A 20,092-nucleotide genomic window follows, 5' to 3' on the forward strand; every position below is an offset into this window, starting at 1 on the left:
AAGCATTTCATTAACTTGACATGAAAGATCAGTGATTGAATCATTTAGCTAAGCTAGTGAGTGAGAGTACCTAACCTGATACATATTATAACATTTTTGAGAGCCATCATCATGGTATATGTGTTTGCATTGGTTGAGTCTTGAAATGGTTGCTCTTATAAGAAATTTTGGAAAGAATTAAGGCATTTTATTGTGTTTATTGAAAATTTTTTAACCCAAAGCCAAATAGCTATTCTAAAATGAGAAAAATCCTTTTGAAACCTATTTGAGCCTGCTGCTTTATTCAACCCTTAATCCTAAGCAAAAATGTTAATTCTTCACCTTTACCAAACCTTAGAGAGCTTGATGACAATGAATTTGTGTTAAGTTGGAGGGAGTGAAGTTTGTTAAGGTTGAAGGAAAGAGAAAAAAAATTAGCATGTTGTAAATTGTAAAGTGAGAATTACTTCCCTAGTGTTATCATGGTTCAACTATGACAAAAAGTAGCTTCATGAAAATTAAAATAAAAAAAACAGAGAAAGAAGCTAAAATAGTGTACATAAATTTTAAAATAGAGAGAGGGTTCTCCACAATAAGTTCAACAGAAAATTTTTATTAAGAGGGTACAAGTGAACTTTGAAGGAAGAAATTGGGCTGAGAGATGTGATTGGAGTTGAAAATTGAAGAGAATGAAACATTGTTGATTGATGTTATTCATGTTCATTTTGCCCTCTAGAGTTGGAACTTTGTTCAACTAGAAAAACCATGTCTTTCCTTGTTAGCCAGACCCATTATAACCCTCGAAAGTCCTTGTGATCCTTAATGTTCTTTTCAAGAGTGATAGTAGAGAGATGATATCAATGTTTATGTTCATAGAAATGATGAGTGGAAAAGAGAGAGACACTCACCCATGAGAGTTATACACTGTGAGAATCGTATTTGGTCACTGATTTGTAGTGTTCACGTTTGACTTGTCATGTGAATTCTGTGGTTAAGTATGATTGATTTTTGGGAGCACTTCAAGTGAGTTAAAGATAGTCCTATGAAAGTGAATTGATTAATGAACTTTCTTTTTGTTGATAAAAAAAGTAATTTGCAAGTTGACTTGTGGTTGTCCTTCTTTTGTTTGGGGACAAACAAAAAAGTAAATTGGGAGAATTATTAAGTGCTATAAATTTATATTCTATCATTAATTTGGCACATTTTTTTGGTTGAAATGTAAATAATTCTGGGTATATTTAACTCCCAATTGGATGAATTAATCTAATTGAAGAAGTCACAAAAGTAGTAGTGTTTTCTTTTAAAATATCTCTTTTGTACAGAATTTGGTGAAGTTTGAAATTCAGGGCTACAACCCAAAGCCACAGCTACAACCATGAAAGTATGCAACAAAAAGAGGATTCCAGATAGTTCCAGCCAAAGCTGTGAATCTGTAACTACAGCCGTGAGAGAATTAGTGCAAGCCAAAGCTACAGCTACAGTGGTGAATCCATAGCTATAGTCGTGAAGTTAAAATATGTTCAAATTCTCTTTGTTTTGAAAACCCTGAAAAGAAAAACGTTTGGGAAGTGAAAGGGGGAGATAAAAGCATAATAGATTAGAGAAAAAGGGATTTTTTTCGGAGGAAGGAAAAAAGGAAGAACGGAACAACGGAAGACGTGAGGAGGATCGCTTCAGAATGAGAATCACATATTCACTTTTTCTCATTGTAAATTCAATCTACATCTTGATATGGCCCTCACTATGAGTGACTAATTTCTTTTGGATTGGATTCAATATAACTCCTAATTCAATTACTTCATGAGTATGATTCTATTCTTAATGCTTAATTCGGCTTGATTACCCGGTTTATGATCTTCGGCTTTTGAATTATGTTAAGAAACGCTTTTGAAAACCCGAACTGAATCACACACATAATAATCACTTGTACTAGGAATAGACTTGCGGTTGTTAGCCACATATGTTCAAGTTTTGTTCTAAATGCAAGGTATTAATCTTAAAACATAGAGGAATCATATTGTAGGATTAATTACCTTAGGACATAATTTTGAGAGATCTAGTTAAGTAATGTAATAAACGTAGAAGTAATAGAATTGGAATCATATTTATTCAATGAAGATAAAAGAGTTAGAAAGTATATTTGAATCCGATCTCTTCTCGCATAAGGTTTTCTGTTAAATTTCAATTTGTTGCTTTTATATATTTTAGAACAAATCAATATTTCATCACAGTCTTTATATACAACAAGAAAGAAAATCACTATTATCACCAAATCTTTGAGGATGATATCAAATTACTATATTAAAGCTTGGTCCACTTGCCAAGTGTTACCAAAAAGATCACCAACATACCATAATTATATCTCTCAATATTTGTTAGAAGTCTACCATGAACCAGTTTCTACAGAAAAACATTAAATTTTGGAGGTCCTTCCCAGCTCCACACCAAGTTAAACAAATTGTTATGCAAAGCATGATTTTGGTCAGGATAGGAAACAAGATTAAAAGGAAATTTAACAGAGAAAGTTTCATTACTAGTGTGATTCCAATAAAATAAGTCATGTCCCCCTGTTTGGACAGGGGGTTAACTTGAGAAATTAAATCAATTATGTGGTCAGGAAACCTAGATAGGAAACTTGGAGAAATGTTTAAGGTTATCTTAAGAATGAGACCACTTATCCTCTCAAAATCTAATAGACAGACCATCTCTAATGATCCAGCCAAGGGCTTTATAAAAAGTCTGCCAAACATAAAGTATATTTTTCCATAAATGAGAACAATATTGAGAACTACCAGAATTTGGATTCTTCCTAAGGGCAAAATTATATTTATTGCTAATAACTTGGGCCCACAAAATATTAGGAGAGGCTAAGAATCTCCAGCAAAGCTTCATAATATAAGCTTGATTAACTTGATGGGTCTCTCTAAAACCTAAGCCCCCCCTCCTTTTTTGGTTTACAAATTTTCCCCCAGCCAATAAATGGCACTTCCTACCACCCAAAGACCCCCAAATCAATTTTTTTACAAATAGTATCTATGCTTTTACACACAGTCTTAGGAATTAACATAGATTGCATAAAATAAGTTGGAATATTCATAATGGAAGTTTGAGCAAGTGTAATTCTACCAGCCATAGGTAAAAAATTCATTTTTCAAAGAAAAAGTTTTTCCTAATCTTATCAACTAGAAAAGTATAATCCTAATTAGTAAGGGTAAGGTTGTTGAAAAGGATGCCTAGGTACTTCCTAAATTAAGCAGAATGCCTAATACTTAATATGAGACTAATGTCCTGGAATAATAGAGGGTCATAGTTCTTAGAGAAGAAAATTGAGAATTTTTCCTTACTAATAAATAGGGCAAAGGTAGAGTAGAAGTCACTAAGGGCAGAACTGATTATTTCAGTATTATTTATATCAGCTTTAGCAATTAGAATTATATCATTAGTAAAAAATAAATGAGATATTTTGGGTCCCTTATTCTTAAAAGAGAAATGAGTCCATTCCTCACTATTTATTTTATCCTAGATAAGGTGAACCAATTTTTCCATACAAAGAACAAAAAGGTAAGGGTACAGAGTCCTTCTGCCTAATTCCCCTATTAGGAGTAAATTTCTTTATATGGTTATTGTTCTAAATAATAGACATAGAAGAAGTGGAGACACACTAAAAAATGAGATCCACTAAATTCTAGTTAAGACAAATTTGTTGAATGGTGTCTTTTATGAAAGCTCATTTGAACCTATCATAAGTCTTTTCAAGGTCCAACTTAATCATCAAATAGCTATTATTCCTATTTAGTTTATTAAAAGAATGAATCAATTTTTGGAGGATTAAGATATTGTCAATGCTTTCTTTTTCAGGGATGAAACTGGATTGATTTTTAGAGATTAAGCAGGGCAATGAACTCCTAATTCTATTAGCAAGGATTTTTATAATAATTTTATAACTAACATTGTAAAGGAAGATAGGCCTAAAGTTCTTTAAGTGCTCAAGATTTTTTATTTTTGGGATTAGGGCAATAAGAGTGGCATTCACCTCAGCAATCTTAGAAGGGTTACTAAGAACAGAGGAAGCATAATCATGGATAAAAAGGGCTAAAAAAGTTCACTAATTCTTAAAGAATAAAGCATGAATACCATCTAGACTAAGGGATTTCAAATTTTCTATACTATACAAAGATGATTTTATTTCTTCCATAATGAGGTCAGCATTTAAAACAACCAATTTAGACTCTTTCAGGAAGGGAAAAGAAGAGATAGTGTTAAGGGAAGGGCTATTAGGGTAGGGGTCAAAGTATGTATTTTTAAAGTACTAAACAACAAGGGCTAAAAGTTTCTTGGGGTCATATTCCCAATCGCCCAAATCATCTTTAAGGGTTTCAATACGATTTTTTTGCCTACGAATAATAATAGTTCTATGAAAAAAAATTATTGTTTCTATCACCTAGCTTAAGCCAATTGGATTTATAGTGATAGAACTAGAACAATTCCTTTTGGTTTTTTTTTATAATCATTCTATAAAGATTTCATAAGATTATTTAGGAAGAAGTTTTCCTTTGAGGACAACTTGCAGGATATACCCGTAATTGTATTTAGTAAATGCCTCTTTCTTTTAAAAATGTTACCAAAGGTATTTATGTTTCAATCAGAATTTTTTTTTTTAAATATTCTATATTATCATTCCAAGATCTAGAAAATAACCAAGAGTTCTTTACTTGATTTGGCTAGAAATTTAAAGGATTTTTTTTATGAGAAACAAAACTATCCTTATTTCTAATTTTTAACTAGAGCTCATCATGGTCAGATTTTAAGAGAGGAAGGTGAATCAGAAGGCTATTATGGAATAACTTTCTCCAAGAGTCATTTGCAACAACTCTATCAATCATTTCCCTAATACTGCCTTTATGCCAAGTGAAATGGTCAACTTTAAAACCTATATCCTGTAAACCACAAAAATTCAGAGAATCAATAAACTACTGGATAAGGTTCATGTTAGCAATTCTATCGCTAGCTTTTTTATGTTGATAAAGGACAGAGTTGAAGTTCCCAGCTAGACACTAGAGCTTCTTAATAGAAGAGTTGAATTCAGTTAATGGCTTCTAGCACTCAGCTCTCAAGTTCTCTTGGAAGCTAGCATAGATAGATGATAAGATCCAATTCCATTGCTCATTACTAATGTTCAGATGAATCATGTAATTATTTTTTGCTATAGTGCTGACCTTAAGTTTTCTGGTGTTCCAGTAACACTAAATCCCCCCCAGCAAACCCTTAAGCATCAACTTTAACAACACCATCAAGGTTAATTTTTTTAATGACAGAGTCAGCCTTCTCAGAATTGATTCTGGGCTCAAAAAGAGTAAAAATATAAATTGTGAATTCTAATTAAGTCATTAACTAGTATATGAAAAGTCTTGTTTCCAGCACCTCTACAATTCCAAAATAAGCAATTCAAGAACTAACTAGATAGAATTTTGAGCATCTTTAAGATATTGAGATAACTTATTGTGATTAACTCTAAAGGCAGGACAGTTTCAGTAGAATTAGATACTAGCCTATTAGTATTGTCAAGTTCCCAGGATAAATAAGTGTCTAAGAGTCTATTAGTAAGGGGAAGTTTCTAAAACTCTTCGTTATTCCACAAAATTTTAGAGTTGAGCCTATAAGATCATGTGTAGAAAGTCTTATTTTAGAATTTTTCTAGATAATATTTTGAAATTGTTTCATAAGCAAGAGAATTTTCGTGCTTTCTTCTCATCTAAAGGCTCCTAACTTACCTGTTTATTATTAGGGAATTCTAGTTTCTTAAGGATTAAAGATTCCTCAATACCTTTATCTATTTTCTCAATATTTGAGGAAGATTTGGCCTTAATTGATTTTTTGCTAGCCTCACTTAAATTGAAGCCATTAGGGACTTAGTACCGAATTTTTGTCTAGACTAGTCCTTAGGAATTCTAACTTATTATTAGGCTAAGGATAAGGGTTCTTCAAATTCTCATGATATGATTCATGACTCAAAAGTTGGTCAGACTTCCCTAGGATATCGAATCTAGACCTTACTGATGAGTCACTAACTCATCTAGAAAATTAAAGGTTTTAGGCATATTTTACTGAATTTAAATTATAAGTTAATGTAATTAATTGAGAAATTCAATGAAATATTGTATTTGCTGAAAAATTCATGAATCACTTATATTCTGATGGCTAACGATTTTATTTTTAAGGGATTAGAAAGAAATTTGCAATTGGACTTAAAAAGCTAAAGTTAAATGTTGCAGAACTCATTTGTGGGGACACGATGCTGACTGAGCATATAAAAATAAAAAAATTCTGAAAAGAAGCATCTTTTACTTTTCTGTCTTTTACGATTCTAGAGCGCAGAAACCTAGGTTTTTACATACAGTTTACGTAGAATATGGTAGCTATAATATATTTTTTACATCTTTGTTAGAGGATTCTTATGAGAACTTGGATTGCATCTCATTTTCTCTGGTTTATGTAATGGAACAGTAACTTTCTCATTTCATCTATTTGCTATAAGCGTTTTTGTAAACATGAATTCTGTTTCTGCAATATATTTCAGTTTTATATTACTTACTTTCATTATGTCTAGATAAATATCTATGGGTTGAGTAAGGATGAACTATACCTTTGCCCTTTACAATGAACTAACACTGAATATAGCTCAAGATACATGCTTTAATCTAACACATTGATTTTGAACTTAATACTTTTCTGTTTTACGTGAATCAGATTGATAAAAAAGGAGTTTATTGCTGGAAAGGAGTAAACTTTCTTGGAAAGGGATTAATTTGCTGATTATGAATTGTCTAGGAATAGAAATTTTTGATGATATGGTCAACGGATTTAATTCTTAATGCTGAATGTCTTTAGTTGTATCTAAAGAATTAAGATATTAATTTCATTTTAGAACCAATTAACAAGGAATTGGGGTTGAGTACTTTAGAAAACATGACCATTTAGATGAAGTTGTATTTTGAGTTATACATATACTTGCATGCAAAGGGAAAGGGATAAGGGATTCCAAACTCAACTTGTTTTAAATTGTTATCAGACTCAATCTCAGTAATCACAATATTTACATTATGCAGTTAGTTTACTTTGTGTTTCCAAATTTAGTTTATCATTCTGCGTATTATACAATTAAATTCCAGCATTTTAATTTAGTTTTTATAATTCTGCACTTAATTAAATTTTATTTTATTTTTACTTTGTTTTTGGTGACCCAACTAGTGTCATTCTTGTAATTTGGTATTTAGCATTAATTCCTGTGGACAATAATCTGTTGTTACTTTAATGATTTGGTGCACATGCCAAAAAGAAGTTTATGACCTACCTGGGGCTCCCTTTTCCTACCATAATTCCCAAAAATGCCATATGAGAGAGAGGAATTAGATCTTTTTCTAAGGGAGACTTTTTGCTGCATCCAGTGACCAAATTGATCCATTTCCTGACCAGAGCTACTGCCTTGCCCAGACATACACAAATATCTATTTACCTCATTCTTAATAGCATCACTTTCTTCATCTCTAGCAGTAATAAAACTCTTGATATTATCCTAAATCCCTTCTTTTTGACTTTGATGTATACAATAAGTACATAGTTCCTGCCTATATCCATATTTACCACAATCAAAACATATGAGATGCAATCTGTCATATTCAATCTTAAATTTATGCCCTAACACTTGAAAAGCAGGAATCAACTTCCTTCTTAAATCTAATTCTACAAAAATTCTAGCAAAATTTCCTCTTAAAATTAAGGATGTATGAGGATCAACTTTCAACATAGCTCCTAAATAGTTTCCTACTTGCCACAGAAACTTAGTATTATACAGTTCTAGGAGTAAATAAGGTATACAAACTCAAACAACGATCTTTTTTATATTATAATCTTTTGGTCTAAATAAGGGACATCATCTCTGAACTAAAAGATAGTGATATAAAATTAACCAAAGCCCTTCGAAAATGACAAGTTTATAATCATTAATATTTTCAAACTTAACTAGGAAAAAATCATTATTAACATCAAGAACTTTTAAAGCCCTTTTTTTCCCAATTATTAGCTAGTTTCTGGTTTAAATAACTATAGCTCGCTGATTTTTCTAGAAGTTTTACAATCAGAGCTAAGTTCCAAGGTGAGCACCAATCTTCATTATCCTCTATAGGGATCTTAATATCAGGGCATAAATCTTGAGAAATATAAAAAAATTTAGAGTTATCTTCAAACTCAGGACAAATATTAAAGTCTTCTAAGATAGATTTTAGGATTTCATCATCATTTAAAGTTAGATTTATGTCCTATGACTCTAGCACTTTATCTTTGTAAGTGCAAGAACTAGAAAAAAGAGTTTAAAAAACACTTGATTTGCTTGCAACTATTCAGTACACAAACCTTTCTACATGTGCCAAATTTTCTCTTCCATTGGATTCTCTAAGCCCATCTTGACCTTCTTTATGCTACGATTTATCAGATCTAGTACTTCTATATACTTTTTTTTAACTTCAGGATGTTTCATCCCCTCATATCCTCTAGAGCAAGTGAAGTACTAATTTTCTTTCTTTGCAAGCACTTTAGAAAAGTTTTTTACTTACTTAAAGTGTCACGACTCTCGTTGGATAACAAAGGAGAAAGACTTTAGCGACATCTTTGATGACTTTCAAAAAAGAAATATTAGAGTTTTTGAAACTTTTTGTGAACAAAATTAAATTTAAAAAAAAAAACTTTATTTTAAAAAAATATATGAAAAGTAAATTATTTATTTTTATTTTTTTTTCTCAAAGTTTATGAAAATACATATTTAACGTATAATATTTAAAAAGTAGAATGATATTTTTATTTTATTTCACTGTAACCCTTCAAATAATAATAATAAAGAATAGAACTTCTCATATAGATTAGAATCTATTAATGCACAAGTCTAACCGTTATAATATTTATTAAAAAAATTACTATATTTTTATGTAATAAATACTAATTTTGTTAATAAATATCTCTTTTATTCTCATTGAAGTGCCCAGTGGTACAGTGGGAGGGAAGCGCCGAAGACAAAAGAGGCGTCTTTCATTCATAAACCCCGACGGCCACCGTTAACTGTTTTTCCGGCGAGTACATCAACATGGCATCAACTTCTATCACGACTTTCTCCATCTACTCGCAATCCCAAACAAAGTTTTTCAATCTGCTTGGGCATCCATTGATTCACAGCTGCAACAAACGCACATCAATTTCGTTTCAGCCAGCTATAGCTCGCACTACCCTTTTCACAGTGTTCACTTGTTCCCACACTCCTTGCACATCCACTTCAAAATTTTCACCCGGAAGAAGTTTATCCAAGTTCCTCTCAGAAAAGATAGCATTTTTTCTCATTGGGTCGTTTATCTTCATGGGTTGCTTCAGCAGAAGAGTTGCCTTTGCAGAAACAGTGCCTTCTGTGGGTTCTGGTGCAGCGTTGGAGGAGAAGATGAAGCCAACTGAAGAGAAAAGCGAGGAGGAAGAAGAAGAAATGTGTGAGAAGATTTTGGAGAAGGATCCGAGAAACGTTGAAGCTCTGAAGGTGGTTTTGTATGGGAAAATTAGGAGAGGGAAATCGAAGGAGGCTTTGAAATTTGTGGAGGATTTGATTGCTGCGGAACCAAATCAGGTTGAGTGGAGACTTTTGCTGGCACTTTGTTATGAGACAATGGGGCGCTTCAGTACTGCTAAGAGATTGTTAAAGGAAATCTTACAGAAAAAACCTCTTCTTGTCCGAGCTCTGCATGTAATCTCTCTCTCTCTCTCTCTCTCTCCCCCTCTCTGATGGAATTTTGAATATTGCTGAAATGTTTCGATTTTGATTCTGATTAAGGTAGTTGGATAGATGGGAATGCCTTGTTTTGGTTACTCATATGCTGACATGACAGCAAACGTAGTTCTATTTGTGTTGTTTAAATCATAGGAGGGATTCTGATTGGTGTAAGCATGCTTATTGCCTGTGTATTGTCATGGTCCTGCACCTTCCAAGTTCTATTCTATTATTGTGTTTAAGTGTACCATTCATTTTCTTATTTGGTTGAGTTGTGAACATTGCATCAACTGAGTTTGTGTCTGCCTTGAAGTTCAAAGAGTTCTTGTAAGAAGTTTCTTGGTATTATTTCTGTACCATAAATTACATTGAGTTTTCAACCAGTAGCATTGTATTATCCATGTATTTGAGCTTACTTTGTGGGATAAGACGTTGTTGTTGAATTTTTTTGACTTGGACTTTTCATTTGTTGTATGCAATCTTTAGGTAGGTTTTTATTAGATTAGTTGGAAAATATGTCTTCATTCCAAGAGATGTGTTTCTTACTCAAGATTTAGCTTTGGAGGTGGTATGTTAGATGCTTCTTTGACAACAATTCTTGGCTGATAAATTAAAAGAGATATGGTTACTGTATTCATACTTTATCACAATTCCATATCATGCAATCAAGTTAACATGACACTTTCTTTGTTACATTTTTCAATTTATGACCTGAGATGAGCGACACTTTCATTTACAGAGTTTGGCTATGGTGATGCACAAGAACCATGAAGGTCCTGCTGTATTTGAAATGCTAAACAAGGCTCAAGAGCTAGCTTCCCGGGAAAACAGAGTTACCGAGGAGAGAAATATAAGAATCTTAATTGCACAAATGCATGTTGTACAGGTGAACTGTTGATCCATCAGCTCCCTCAGACAAGTTTCCTCTTCCTCTGCTTATCTACTACCAGTTTAGCATAAAGCATAAACAATATCTTTCTGGATTAATAATTCAATATGCATAGCATTTGTGTGCTTTGCAGGATAATTTGGAGGAGGGATTAAAAAGATTTCAAGATTTGATTGATGAAAATCCTCGAGATTTTAGGCCTTACCTTTGCCAGGTGAGTTTGTCAGCAGTCATGCACACCAGTTTAACGAATTGAGCATGCTATAGTACATAGTTAATTGATGGGACTTATTCTGAAATTAGGATAGCACCCTTGCACTTTCTGTAGAAAAAATTACTGTCTTGTCATGATATTGCAAAAATTTATGTCCATCTGGTTTCCTAACTTCAAATTTGCAATACTTTTGGTGAGCTCATTTACATATTAATCTGTTAAATTATAAAATAAATGACTTAGATCATATTAGCTGTCAAGTGGATCAAAACAAAAAAACATTGACTCGGTCCTCAAGTCAGTTTGGTTGAATATTTTGATCTTGGTCAAAAGTGGGCGAATTAAATTAAAGAAGAGAAAGGGGGTAAAAATAAAAAACAAAAACAAAATGTTAGCAAAATGGAAATATTTGACATCTTCTATTGAGTTGTAGTGTTATAGCCCTTAAATATTTTAAGGGGACAGCTTAGCAAAATCTAATACCATCATCACTTGATACGTTGTGTCATCTCAGCAAAGATGGTGGACAACTTAGCAAAATATAACAGTCATAGTATTTACAGATGATAAGGACCAATTTGTAGATTTTTTTTTTGTGTAGGGACCCAAATGTAAATTTGTTTCATATAGGGATTAAAAAACTGGTGTCGATTGTAGGAACTAAAATTTGAGGTAAATTCTACAGTGCTCTGTAAAATGAGAGATGATTTTATGCTCTCTTATACATAGAACAATTATGACAATTAATTTAATATCAATAGACAGTGGAGTTAGTAGTTTATTTGAAAAAGACAAACATTCTTGAATTTCTGAGATATTAAAAGAATCACAATTCTCAATTTAATCCTCAATTTAGAGAGAGTATACAATGACCCCTTAAGTTTAGGAGTACCGTAACAAATATCAAAATTTAAATTTAACATTATTTTTATTTGAAAAACTACTGAGCAAAACCAAGGGAGAGAAAATGTTTTCAAGAGACTCCACAAATTTCACCTACATGATTATAGTTTGATTGTATATAACAAAAGTTCTAGTGCGTGAAGTGAAAGAAACCCTCGTAGACCTGACTCAATGTGGGTAAACTTTTGAAGTACTTGTAGGAGGGAAAAATAAGGGAATAAATCAAATAAAATCATTCTGATATGTTAAAATTAACTTATGCTCTTTTATTCTTTTAGAAGTTTTCTCAATTAACTCTTTCAAAATATTAGGTGCATAAATTGATTTTAATTTATAAGAAGAGTGGAGCTAATCACCTTTGAACTGAATACTTTGACTAGTCTCCCCGCCCCCCGCACCCCGCACCCAATCCACTGTCTTGTAGCTTTTCTTTTTCTTCAATAAAAGTTCATTAATATCATAAATGAGCTATTTTGCTGGGTTCTAAGAGTAAGACCCTATGAGGGCTTCTACATCCCATTTTTCTGTGTGTTTGCATTGCATTGTGTGTCCTGGACACACTAAACTTAAAAATAAAAAAGAAGTTTTCTTTCAGTGTTAAGGTGGATGAGTTTTATTTCCAAATTTCATCCTCTGGCTTTTTTATATGACTGGAAGAGATAGAGGTGAATTTGGCTGATTTGATTCATGAAAATACAAAATTGATTTTATACAAAATTGCAGGGAATAATATACAGTCTCCTGAATAAAGGAGAGGAAGCTGCACAGCAGTTTGAAACATATCAAACTCTTGTGCCTGAAGAATTTCCTCAGAGGGGATTTCTCGATGATGTTACCTTAGCAGCGAAAAGAACATCCCGGGAACAGTTTCTGAAGGAATTTAGAAGACAATTTTCTTACCGGAAATAGAGATAATAGAGGATGTTTTCTTCTTTGCTGTCTTGGCAATAATCATTAATGCAATTCAGCAGCAGGTTCTTGTATAAGCGAAAAGCTAGACTACTTTAATGTATAGCGCAGATTTTTCCCCCTGGGTTTATGGCTCATGGTTTGGGTAGGATTTTCTTGTTTTATTGTAATTCAATCCTTGAACACGGTGCTTTATCTTGGCATAACATTTGTTGTCTTTTTTGTGTGTTAGTGCCTTGGCCCCATAAAAACACGTGTTATTGATATTTATTTTGTTGATTTTGCAATTCCTTTCTGTAAAATATTGGAGCTCACGTAAGCCAAATGTTGATATGACATGATATCTTTTGTGTTTTGGTCTCATATCCTTCATCCATTACCATTATGCTTACTCAAAATTTGCCTAGAGGTACACGTGATTTGCGTAGAGCAGGTGTTTAAGAAAACACCGATTAAGTGTTTTTTAAAATTAGAAGAGCAGTCATAGAAGGTTTATTAAATGGAAATAATTTTTTAAGTGAAAATATGATCTTTGATATTAGATTTGGCTTCGTGAGTCATTACTTAGGAAAGGTAATCCTACAATGTTTATTTTAAAACTAGTTATCTTAAATTGATTGTAATATAAAAGTATTTATTAAACTCCAAAATAATGGTTTTTATTTTTTTTATAAAGAGGAGAATTTATTTACAAGAAAATATTACTTAATATTTTAAAAAAGAAGAAAGGAATATTTGTAATTTATTTTGTTTCAGCGATTTGTTTTACTACCACGTATTTTTAAGTGTAATGAAAAAAAAATCAAAATTACGAGTTTCTTGCTAAAATATTTTAAAACAGATTGATTGAGTTAAAATTTGTAGATAGAAGTTTTAAGAATCATTTTAAAAAATATTTTATATTAAATTTATATTATGTGAGACCTAATATATGTAAATACATGGTTTATATAGTATTATAACACATAAATGTAAATAAATTATATCTTAGCGCTATAAATCGCGGCTTGACAATTGTCTTTTATTTTGGTCCATGGTCCTTACTGTAATTCTAAAATTTGATGTGTTTCTGTTAGTGTATCACTTTTTTTTTCTCGTGTATCCTTCTTCTTTCTTTGAATATTTATATAAGATAATAATGAAAAATTAAGTAACAACTTTTATTTCTAAAATTTAGAATATAATTAAATAGTTGCAGCAAAAAAAAATGCATTTCACAAATTTTAATCTGAAAAATTACATGTATTTACCTTTAAAAGAGAATAATTTTACTGAATATCTAAGTTCGAAGATCATATTTATAATACAGAAGATAAAAAAGAATTATGTATAATTAAATGTTCACAAGCATGCAGAATCATCAGAGTGTAAGGGGCTAAATAAAACGTGCCCCGAAAGGAAGAAAAGGCTCGAGATGAGTAAGAACTGAGAGTACTCGTCTACCTATAACTTCTTGTAGTACATGTTATATCCAATAAACATCATTAATAAAACTTATTTCGGTTCTCTTTCTTTATTTAAACATCTATACCCTATTTATAATGTATGGTACGAGAACTACTATTATAAAATTATTTAGCAATGAGTTACGTAATTAAATGACCAATTTTTTTAACACTTTTTTTAGACATAATAACTAAAAACATCTAAAACCAAAACCCATATTTAGTGTCAGTTCTATATACTTGTAATAGTAACTATTTATTTTCCCTTTCATTTTTCAATACTCAATATTTGTGCATATATAAACCTCCAATATTTCACTCTCATCTTTGTTAACTTGCCTAATTTACCACATGCAACGGCTCCAGCCATGGCACAAGCTGAGTTTTGCATGTGGGCACTTTTGATATTGGTTCTAGCTCATTGCCAACTACAAGGTGCTCAAGGGGTACAGTCTATATCAGGTCTTGGTATCAATTGGGGTGCACTAGCATCACACCCTTTGCCTCCAAACATTGTGGTAAATTTGTTGAAGGACAATGGGATCAAGAAGGTAAAACTTTTCGATGCAGATTCTTGGACCGTGAATGCTCTTTCTGGTACTGACATTGAAGTCATGGTTGGAATTCCTAATGCTCAATTGGGTAAATTTGCTAGAAGTAGCGGAGATGCAGAAGATTGGGTGAAAGAAAATCTAACCAAACATTTTCATAATGGGGGTGTGAACATCAGGTATAACATTAAATTCCTTCACATAGGATTCATCAGTTACATTTTCGTGCATTTTGGTATCTTCTTTTGTCCTTTTCATTATCCCCTCAATCGAAAAACAACACTTTAGCATATATGTATATATCTCTATTAACAAATTAAATAAAGTGTTGTTTTTTCATTATGGATAACTTTTAATTCGTAAAATAGGAATGGGTAATTTTAATCCTCATCATGAAAATCATGTCATAAGTGAAAATTCAGAAATTTTCTCTTCTCCTCACCCATTATGTTATTTCAGATACGTATCTGTTGGAAACGAACCATTCCTGAAGAGTTACAATGGTTCGTATGTAGGGACTACACTCCCAGCAATGCAAAATATTCAAAAGGCTATTGATAAGGCTGGTATTGGAGACAAAGTGAAGGTGACAACTGCATTGAATGCCGATGTTTATGAGTCTCCTTCGAACAAGCCATCAGATGGAGATTTTCGAAGTGACATAATTGACGTTATGAAACCATTACTTAATTTTCTTCATGAAAGGAGCTCCCCATTTCTTGTCAACATATACCCTTTCCTTAGTTTGCACCAAGTTGAAGGCTTTCCGGAAGATTTAGCATTCTTTGATAGTCAAAGCAAAACGATTGATGACAAAAATGCACAATATAGCAATGTGTTTGATGCGAATTTCGACACTCTTGCTTGGTCATTGAAAAAGGCTGGCTACCCTGACATGAAAATTGTAATTGGGGAAATTGGATGGCCAACTGATGGTGAAAAAAATGCTAATATCAATAATGCACAAAGGTTCTACCAAGGGTTGCTTGAGAAAATGGCAAACAAGAAAGGTACTCCACTAAGACCTGGACCCATGGAGGCATATCTATTTTCTCTTCATGATGAGAACATGAAGAGTATTGAACCTGGTAACTTTGAGCGTCATTGGGGAATTTTTCGCTACGATGGAAAGCCTAAGTTTCCTATAGATTTTTCTGGTCAAGGACAAAATAAATGGCCAGAAGCAGCCAAAGGTGTTCGTTACCAAGAACATAAATGGTGTGTCCTTAGCCAAGATGTTAGGAACTTCAGTCTTGTACCAGATGCATTAAATTATGCTTGTGGAGGTGCTGATTGTACAAGCTTAGGATTTGGTTGTTCTTGTGGAAATTTAGGCCTTCCTGGTAATGCTTCGTATGCTTTTAACCAATACTTTCAGACTAGGGACCAAAGCGTTGAGGCATGTGATTTCAATGGATTGGCCACTATTGTAACGGAGGATCCATCAAAGGGAAGTTGCTTATTCCCTATAGAGATTGAGAGCAGTGGTGACAAGCTCAGAGCAATACATACACTGGGAGGCATTTTAATTGGGTTGTCATTGTTTTTTATAACATTTGCATAAAAAAATATATAGCTAGTACCAGTATAATATTTATCATGGGGCATGCTGATGTACTGCAATTAACAAAGCCATGCCCTTTTTTTATTTCCTATTGGGCTTTGTAATAGTGATTTAAGAATTAGATAGAGATCCAGTAACAGCACTGGGTGCTGTTGTAATCAACGATTACAATTCTCAGTTATGTATATAGTTTGGTTTTTTTTATTGTTTTGTTATCACGAAAATAATTGATGTTGAGATACTCTATAGTTCCAATGCAAGATTTGGTAGATGTACACCAGCTTGTTGAGAATATTCAGCAATAAGAAAAAGAAACAGTAGTAAAATAGGACAAATGTTTGTATCGTGTCATTTTTTTTACAATCTCTTTATATCACTAGTCAAATATCAAATCACTTCATTTTTTGTACCGAAAAATTTTCAAATCCCTTAATACAACGAAATGAGAAAAGGCAAAAAGGAAAAGTTTATACTGATTGTGGGAAAGAAATATTGACGTGTAATATTAAAGTTCGATTTTAATGTTGTAAAATGGGAGCTTGGAAAGCGAAATAAGCTAGGTTATTTATAAAGATTTATCTAAAATTCATAAAAAAAAAATTATGTTAAAAGGTTGTGTTAAATAATATGCAGTTAATATTCTCTATCCATATTAATTTAACTTAGTATTCGAGTTGTTGACGTTCTATTAGATTCTTTTTTTCAAATTTGTTGTTTCAAAGATATTAAGTAAATCAATTATACGTAAGATCGTTATTGAGAGGCTTACTGGAATAGAGTAAACAAGTGTGAAGGAGTAGGAAGTGTATCTGTCTATATACACGTGTGCATGCAATATCAATATTTAAGATTCAAAATGGTTTAAAGTAAATATAGTTTATTTAATATTTTTATTATATAAATTAAAATAAATTTAAGAGTCTAAAAATTATAAATTTTGTTCATAAGTTCAAATAATTTAATATGTAAGCTCCTTAATTTAAACATAAAATAATAAGCAAACGGAATATAGAACATAGAGAAAGAATAATTGATCCCACTCTTAATAATGTTTTAGTATACTTGACATAAAAAAAATTCAAACAACATACTCTTAAATACATTTTATGTGATTGAATTATATTTTTAAAAATAAAAATAATTATCTCATAAATTGATTATCTTTTAAAAATTATTTTAATATTTTTTTTTAAATTGACCAATTAAAAAATTATATTAAAGAATAATATGTTCTTGTTTAATATATAAGCATAGAAAAAAAAATGTGCTTGATATAAAAAAAATACTTATTTTTCTAAATCACATATATTTTCGTAAAATAATATTACTTGAATATTTTGACCCAAAATTTTTCAACTGAATATTTTAACGCAATTACATACTTAAAATTTAAAACTCAAGAATGGTGGTTCACAAATAGCATATTATAAATGAAAGGATACATCGAATTATTATAAATTTATTATATATTTAGTAATTTTAAAAATTAATTAATATTATCTAACTAGCATGGATTATTGGGTTTTATAAATTAAATATGAAACTATTTTGAATTAGATTATTTTTTTATATGATAATGAGGCCAGCAAAAACGAAAATCGGTAAAATATGGTATTAGCATAGGATTTGTCCTAACTTTCTCTGACTTCCATTTAGAGTCCATAAACATAGTCTTAAAGTATATTCACAATCCTCAAATTAAAAAGTAAGAAAACTCAAACTTACATATTATACTTCTTTCAAATTCAATGAAGAGATAGCTAATTGATGACATATACTACCATATGAGATACCGTAATTTTTTCGAGCTCATTTTTAGTCAAAATATTATATTATATATTTATAAAAGAAGTGTCTCCTGTTCATGTGTAGGATTATTTATATGTTTGCATGATACGAAAAAATTATAATACTGTAGTATATTAGGAGTCTACATCGTAAATCTGTTAAGTTTCTTGAGATTTCGATTGGGAATGTATCTTGGTAACTTACTTTTTTATTTTAACTTATTTTCTCTTTCCTTTGTCAATTCTTGTATAAATATTTGATACCGTATATTCAATATAGATAGTATAAATGGCACATTTAATTTTTCATTCTCTTTACGTTTAAATACTTGCCTCTTTTTCATTCAATAGATAGTATCATAATTCTAAGAAAGTTCTGGTTCATTATCGTTTTGTGCACATGCTTTTTCGTTTATCATTATCATTCTTCTTTGATATTTGATTTTATATAATATAATGACCAAATGTAAGTAAGGACGATGTATAATGAGTAATATTTAGATATTATAATATTCCTTTATATATATATATAATAATTTTTTTAATTGATATAAATTTAAAAATTCTTACACTCAATTTGAGCCATTTATTTAACTTACATATAACGGTTAGTGAAACAATAAATTATAATTCATTAAATAGAAGTTAAACAAAAAATTTAAATTAAATGTAAAAAATTTTAAACTTATACTAATATAAAAAAATTATATCTTTATAGATATATTATGGACATAATCTTTTCGTACCAGTGTAAGTTTAAAAAATTTTACACTTAAACTTTTTATTTAAGTTATATGTAATATATTATAATTTATTATTTTATTAATTATTAAATATTAATTAAATAAAATGCTAAATGCTTCCCTTACTTATTGGATTGGATGATATATAATGAGTAATACTTGTTATTTACTATATATCACCTCACCTGGGTGTACAAGCCTTATTGGAAAACTCATATTTGGTGGATACTAAGGTGGCGTGCATAATCCAACTCCAACTAGTACTGGTCCTGGACTCCACCTTGCTATTCTATTTGTATTGGACATTAACGTCTCCCATGACCATGACACCATTTCACTCTCTTTTCAAACACCACTGCTCTGCCCCCCCATATTGCCGCCAAGTTGCGTCATAGTTACGCTTCCGTTTTCGCCTAAACTACTCTGTCTCGGTAAAAAAAATTCATATATATTTGAAAAAAATTATGCACCTTGTTTATAAATTATTTGCCTACTCTTCAGCCATTAATTTTTTTAATGATTTAAATTTATCTTAATTCCTGTTTATCACTGAAATATTCATTTCCTTAGCCATTTCATTTTAGACTTATTGTATACTACTTTTCTCTGAGTGTATAGCCAATTTTTCTCTCATATTCTCTTTTTTCACCTCCTCAATTCCTTATACAGTGCGATTATTAAAAACTGAGAAGTTTCTTGCGTTAGGATCAGTCAAATCACTCGCTTGCATGTATAATAAATTCACATCAATAGATATCTGATAATTGTACGCGCACGTGGATATAAGGCTTTTTAATAAAAAAATAAAATGATTATCTGATTAGTGAGTTATATTAAAAAACAGATTAACGGTTAACACTAGTGACTATCGTTAGCTAGACTTCCTTGTTTACTTGTATGCTACTGAGGATTCATAAAATTCTTCAAAGATTAAAAAAGAAATAGAATATGAAAAAAAAAATCATAAGTTGAACTGTATGTTATGCAACAAAAATGTAATTATAATACTATATATGCCTTTAATGTTAAATTAATAATGCATAAGTATAAATTGTGTAATTAGATTATACTTATCATGTTATAATCAGGTTAACAGACTGCAAGAGTCCTGCTAAGGTAAACCAAATATTATTTGAATTCGAGTTTTGTGAGATAGAAATCAAATATTTACCAACTAGAATAATTTTGATTGCTGTTACGTACGAATATTTTACAGTCTTTGATGCAGTAAAAAGCATGTCCCCAAAAACTTCACTTTCTGTGAAGTCAATTTATATTCTTATCTTTTTGAGTTTTTCCCTTGACTTAC

General features: G+C 31.1%; 2 protein-coding genes across 3 annotated transcripts; both read left to right on the plus strand.

Moving 5' to 3' along the window:
* Positions 1-9,000: 9,000 nt before the first annotated feature.
* Positions 9,001-13,054, plus strand: LOC113852504 (protein SLOW GREEN 1, chloroplastic). Of its 2 annotated transcripts, none has more exons than XM_027482799.1 (4): positions 9,001-9,754; positions 10,518-10,664; positions 10,801-10,881; positions 12,508-13,054. In XM_027482799.1, the coding sequence occupies exons 1-4, from the start codon at positions 9,113-9,115 to the stop codon at positions 12,691-12,693; spliced, it is 1,056 nt and encodes a 351-aa protein (XP_027338600.1). In that variant the 5' UTR covers positions 9,001-9,112; the 3' UTR covers positions 12,694-13,054. The 2 variants fall into 2 exon arrangements, with proteins under 2 accessions (XP_027338600.1, XP_027338599.1); XM_027482798.1 differs by having other exon boundaries at positions 9,011-9,754; positions 10,783-10,881.
* Positions 13,055-14,506: 1,452 nt separating this feature from the next.
* On the plus strand, positions 14,507-16,253 carry LOC113850548 (glucan endo-1,3-beta-glucosidase 8). Its single transcript, XM_027481121.1, has 2 exons — positions 14,507-14,868; positions 15,149-16,253. The coding sequence occupies exons 1-2, from the start codon at positions 14,507-14,509 to the stop codon at positions 16,251-16,253; spliced, it is 1,467 nt and encodes a 488-aa protein (XP_027336922.1).
* The last annotated feature ends 3,839 nt before the right edge of the window (positions 16,254-20,092 follow it).

Source organism: Abrus precatorius, unplaced genomic scaffold (assembly GCF_003935025.1).
Source record: "Abrus precatorius isolate BTA unplaced genomic scaffold, Abrus_2018 Scaffold10, whole genome shotgun sequence".
In the NCBI taxonomy this organism is placed as follows: domain Eukaryota; kingdom Viridiplantae; phylum Streptophyta; class Magnoliopsida; order Fabales; family Fabaceae; genus Abrus; species Abrus precatorius.